General features: G+C 45.3%; 1 protein-coding gene across 1 annotated transcript in view; it reads left to right on the forward strand.

The window, feature by feature from the left end:
* Positions 1-5,000, forward strand: part of LOC138971986 (short transient receptor potential channel 7-like) — a 68,345-nt gene that overhangs the window by 38,453 nt on the left and 24,892 nt on the right. The window contains exon 3 of the mRNA XM_070344829.1: positions 7-165. Within this exon, the coding sequence (XP_070200930.1) occupies positions 7-165 (159 nt within the window). The remainder of the gene's footprint in view (positions 1-6; positions 166-5,000) is intronic.

The following is a 5,000-nucleotide window of genomic DNA, read 5'->3' on the forward strand; positions in this document are numbered from 1 at the left end:
TTTCAGAACGAGTACCGTACACTCAGCGAGTCGTGCAAGTGTTACGCTGTGGATCTCCTGGACTTGTGTCGCTCCAATGAAGAGGTCATGGCGGCGCTCCATGGAGGCTCGGATACCAGGGACCTTTCTCGTATCCGCATGGCTATCAGATACGAGCAGAAAAAGGTTGGTTGGTTACAAGCTGATAGTGAGTGGATAGAGATAGTATTAAAACGCCGCAACTAATATGTCACAGTAGCTTCAAGGAAGAGGTCATGGCGGCGCTCGGCGGTGGCTCGGATACCAGGGACCTTTCTCGTATCCGCATGGCCATCAGATATGAGCAGGAAAAGGTTGGTTGGTTACAAGCTGATTGTGAGTTGTTAGCGATAGTATAAAAACGCTGCAACAAATATGTAGGTCATGGCAGCGTCTACGGTTGCTCGGATACCAGGGACCTTTCTCGTATCCGCATGGCCATCAGATACGAGGAGAAAAGGGTTGGTTGGTTACAAGCTGATTGTGAGCGGTTGAGGATAGTATAAAAACGCTGTAACTAATATATAGCTCCAATGAAGAGGTCATGGCGGCGCTCGGCGGTGGCTCGGATACCAGGGACCTTTCTCGTATCTGCATGGCCATCTGATACGAGCAGAAAAAGTTGTTTGGTTTGTTACAAGCTGATTGAGAGTGGCTAAGGATAGTATTGAAACGCCGCAACTGGTATATATGTAGCTCAAACGAGGAGGTTAATATGGTGGCAATCAGATACGAACAGAGAAAGGTTGTTTTTTTCACAAGCTGATCCAGGATAGCCATATGATGGCGTACTAATGCCAAAAGTGAAACTTAAACTTAATCAAAGTATCGTTCTTGCTGTTTCGCTGACCAAAAAACATTATTTTCCCATTATAAGTTCAAGTATCTTACTGCGTTGTTGGATAGAACAGCTACAAGGGGAGAACAGTTAGAGCTGTAATCGATTGCTATGTCAGATTTCCCCTTTCTTCTTCTTCTACTTCTTCTTCTTCTTCTGCCTGTTAAATGAGTTAAATGAGTCAAGCGAAAACAGATATCTGCTGCACCCGTTGGCCTTCTTTCCTCGTGTTGGCACCCTGCCTTCTCTTTGCACTCCGTCATCCACCCCTACCCCCACAATACCCCACGTTCGCTCCCACCCGCCCTCTCGCTCTTTGCCTTTGGTGAGAAAGACAAACCGCTTGGGAGATAGAATAAATATTTATGCAAAGACGGATGCCAAACGCCACAGAGTGGCCTTTTTTTCTTTGTTTATTTGAAAGACAAGCGTTTCAATTTCCACCGCCATTCTTCAGGCGACGGAGTTTAACGATTCTGTGTGGGAGAGGTTGTTCCCCCTCGACGCAATAATCGCGGCTCTAGATTTTTTGATTTTTTTGGACAAAAAAATCCAACATCTTCAAGAATCTGTGAATCAAAACAGCCCCTATCAAAACCGAACATTCAGTGACATCAACAGTGACATCAACAGTGACATCAACAGTGACATCAACCGGTCAAAAAAGCGATGTTTGAAAATAACGCCATCGGCGTTTTTAAGCGCTGTGGAAGAGTTGTGTTCCTTTAAGGTGAGGCAAGCTTAGTGATACTGACTTCAGTTTGATGCGAACAAAACTGTCAAATTATGACTGGTGGTAATGGGGTCCTGATTAGGCCTGTATGGTCCGCTGGATCCAAAAAGCAACAACGATCAAAATCAACTGGTGGGAATTGTTTGTTCGTTCATGGGCTGAAACTCCCACGGCTTTTACGTGTATGACCGTTTTTACGCCGCCATTTAGGCAGCCATACGCCGCTTTCGGAGGAAGCATGCTGGGTATTTTCGTGTTTCTATAACCCACCGAACTCTGACATGGATTACAGGATCTTTTTCGTGCGCACTTGGTCTTGTGCTTGCGTGTACACACGGAGGGGTTCGGACACCGAGGAGAGTCTGCACACAAAGTTGACTCTGAGAAATAAATCTCTCGCCGAACGTGGGGACGAACTCACGCTGACAGCGGCCAACTGGATACAAATCCAGCCCGCTACCGACTGAGCTACATCCCCGCCCAACTGGTGGGAATGACTGGTTGAGAGTTTTCTTGTTTGATATTTTCACGTTTTAAGAAATAAAATGTTGAATATATCTATTTAACTTGTACACAGTATACTGTCGATGCAACATTGTTTCTGTTGAATAAGTTTTCCAAAGTATTTTTTTCTTACGCTGGGGAGAACAAGGAGGAGGGGGAGGAGAAGATGTATTTGTCTGATTCAGTTAATACGCTTTTGACACCAAGACGAAAAATACGTAATACATTTTTCCAGAACTCATTGCAAAGCATCGGGGTATACACAAGAATGTCCCTCCGTGTCTCAATAACAGTTTCTGTGTTGATTTATAGAGTGCCTGCATGCAACAAGGTGCCACCTTAGAAGAGAAAGATGCTTCAGAGCCCCTAAAATAAGGCTGTTGGATGTATTTCGGACTCTCGTCGAACAGACACTGAGATTTGCCATTCACAGTGTGGTTTTATATGTGTTCTTATTTCCATTGCGTCTCAGTATTCGTTTAAGATCCCCATTTATTTCAGACAGAGAATAGCAGCTGCTGTCAGTTTAAAATATTGGCGCCGAAAGATTATTCCCTTCCCAAGAAAACAAATCAAAGCCCTTTCTTCTTCTTGTTGGCCTGGATTCTATCTCCAAGTGTCACGTGCTTCTGCAGGCGTGGCACTGTGGTCGGTTCGGCATGCGGCCTTGTACCTTAGGGTTTCTGACAGAGTTACCTCGCCCCTAGTCAGTTCTTGGTTCAAACCCCTACCTTGACAGCACAGGGGAGAGGGGGGGTGTTTCTCGGAAGGTTCCACCCCGGGGCTAGAGCTTATAGTGCGGTTCTCGTTCGTATGATGGCCTCGTATAACACATTGTTGCGGATAAAAAGTCGTCAGTCGCAGTGGCCTGATAGATAAGACATCGGCCTCCTAATCGAAAGGTCGTGAGTTCAAATACCCTCCGCGGCCGCCTGGTGGGCTAAGTGTGGAGATTTGTCCGATCTCCCAGGTCAACGTATGTGCAGACCTGCTGGGGCCTTATCCCCCTTCGTATGCACGCGCAAGCACAAGACCAAGTGCGCACCGAAAAGATCCTGTAATCCATGTCAGAGTTCGGTGGGTTATAGAAACACGAAAATACCCAGCATGTTTCCCTCGAAAGTGGCGTATGGCTGCCTTAATGGCGGGGTAAGAACGGTCATACACATATACAAGCCATGGGAGTTTCAGCCCATGAACGAACAAACAAACAAACACATTTTTTTGCAAAACAAATTAAGGACAGTGGTGGTACCCTCTACCACGGCTTGTCCTGATGAGAGCCACTGCCCGTAGGTTCGGGCTGGGACTGCTCTACTCACTTGCTAGTTAGCTTAGTTACAGCCTATCCCCATTTCTGAGAGCCGATTACTATCCATCACGTATGAACCGATGGGTTGGGAGACGGTCCCTCCACTATTTATAACTGGTCCCAGAGCAAGGCCAAACAAGCGTGGCCACGGGTCTGTGCAAGCAAGTTATCATGCTGGCAAAGCAAGACAAAGTTTATTGTATTTTGAGCGCACGTCGAGATACGCAAAATCAGGTCAAAATAGGCTGATTGAAATGTGGGAGATAAAATACTGAGACATTAAAGGTACTGAACTTGTCAAATCCAGGTGCACGGAGCCCCTGGGGCTTTTAGTCATACCTCAGGCAGCTATCCGTTACAAGAACTACCAAGTTTCATTGACTTGCACCCAAAGAGTCAAGAACTGCGATTTTTTTGCGAATTAATTTCGTACTCGGACCCGGCTGGTCTTGACCTATTTTTGGATCTAAATTTAGATCGGGGAGATCACCACATCATGCACAAAAAGACACGTCACTAGCAAACTATGTCAGACGTCATCATGAGTTTGTGTAAAACAAAATGGAGGCCGGAATCACTCAGTTGAATCGAACTCCGACCAAACACCACGTAACAACTAGGTTAATTTATGCACTCGCGTGAACAAGAAACTGTCGAGCTTCACAGATGTCGTCGTTGGGTAGTTTTGGGTTTGTTGTACTATCATAGGAGGATTTTTGAACTGTAAATGCACTCAGCTGCAACAAAAACGCAAAACGAACGCTGTGAGCTGCACTGTGCCTTTAACTGAAGACCACTAAACTCTAACAACAAAATCAGTATGCTCCTTAACTACATGCAATTCGTCTCTTCCTTGCGTCCGCCACAAACTTTGCTATTTTAATCAAAGTCTATTGGTCTGAAAGGTTACTGATTTGTGATCATGGTGGCAATGAAGACTGATCACCACTGTGTATATTTTCCAAATAGAAAAGCGTGGATACTGAAGAAAATGCACATCGGAGCTCAGTTTTCACCATGCTGCTCATGATCGCTCCGTTTTATTGATCCTTGGCAATGTTGCCTCAGTGTTTTTAAGGGCCAGAACTCTTCCACAACCCCTTCAAAACTAAAAAAAAAAAAAAAAAAGACCGGCAGGGTTATATCCGAAAATCGTCTATTCACGTGTCGGTTTGTAGGTCAGCATTATTAATGAAAACGATCAGCAGGTCAGGTACGTATCCATTTATTTCTGAGTCGGTTAATTACGCAGACATTTTTGACTGATCCTACGTAACCTATGTCCTCGTAGCAGTCACTCTCGCTAGCACTGTGACATTTCCTCACACAAACGATCCCTTTTTCTTCGTATCCTTTCCCCTTGGCTCTCCTCCCTCCCGTTCTTCGCTCTCAATCCCCTCCAGACCATTTCTCGGACCATCAATCCATTAACGTAAACATTGAATGAGATTGGCTCTATTGCAATTCTGTGCCGACATTTGCTTTCTCGGGCAACTTTCAGATTCTATGCTGGCACTTCCTCCTTTCAATCGTTTGTTTCACCCCGAAAGATGACACACTTTCAACAAATCTTCCGTAAAGCGAACGGCTTTTAT

Source organism: Littorina saxatilis, linkage group LG7, assembly GCF_037325665.1.
Source record: "Littorina saxatilis isolate snail1 linkage group LG7, US_GU_Lsax_2.0, whole genome shotgun sequence".
NCBI classification, from domain to species: domain Eukaryota; kingdom Metazoa; phylum Mollusca; class Gastropoda; order Littorinimorpha; family Littorinidae; genus Littorina; species Littorina saxatilis.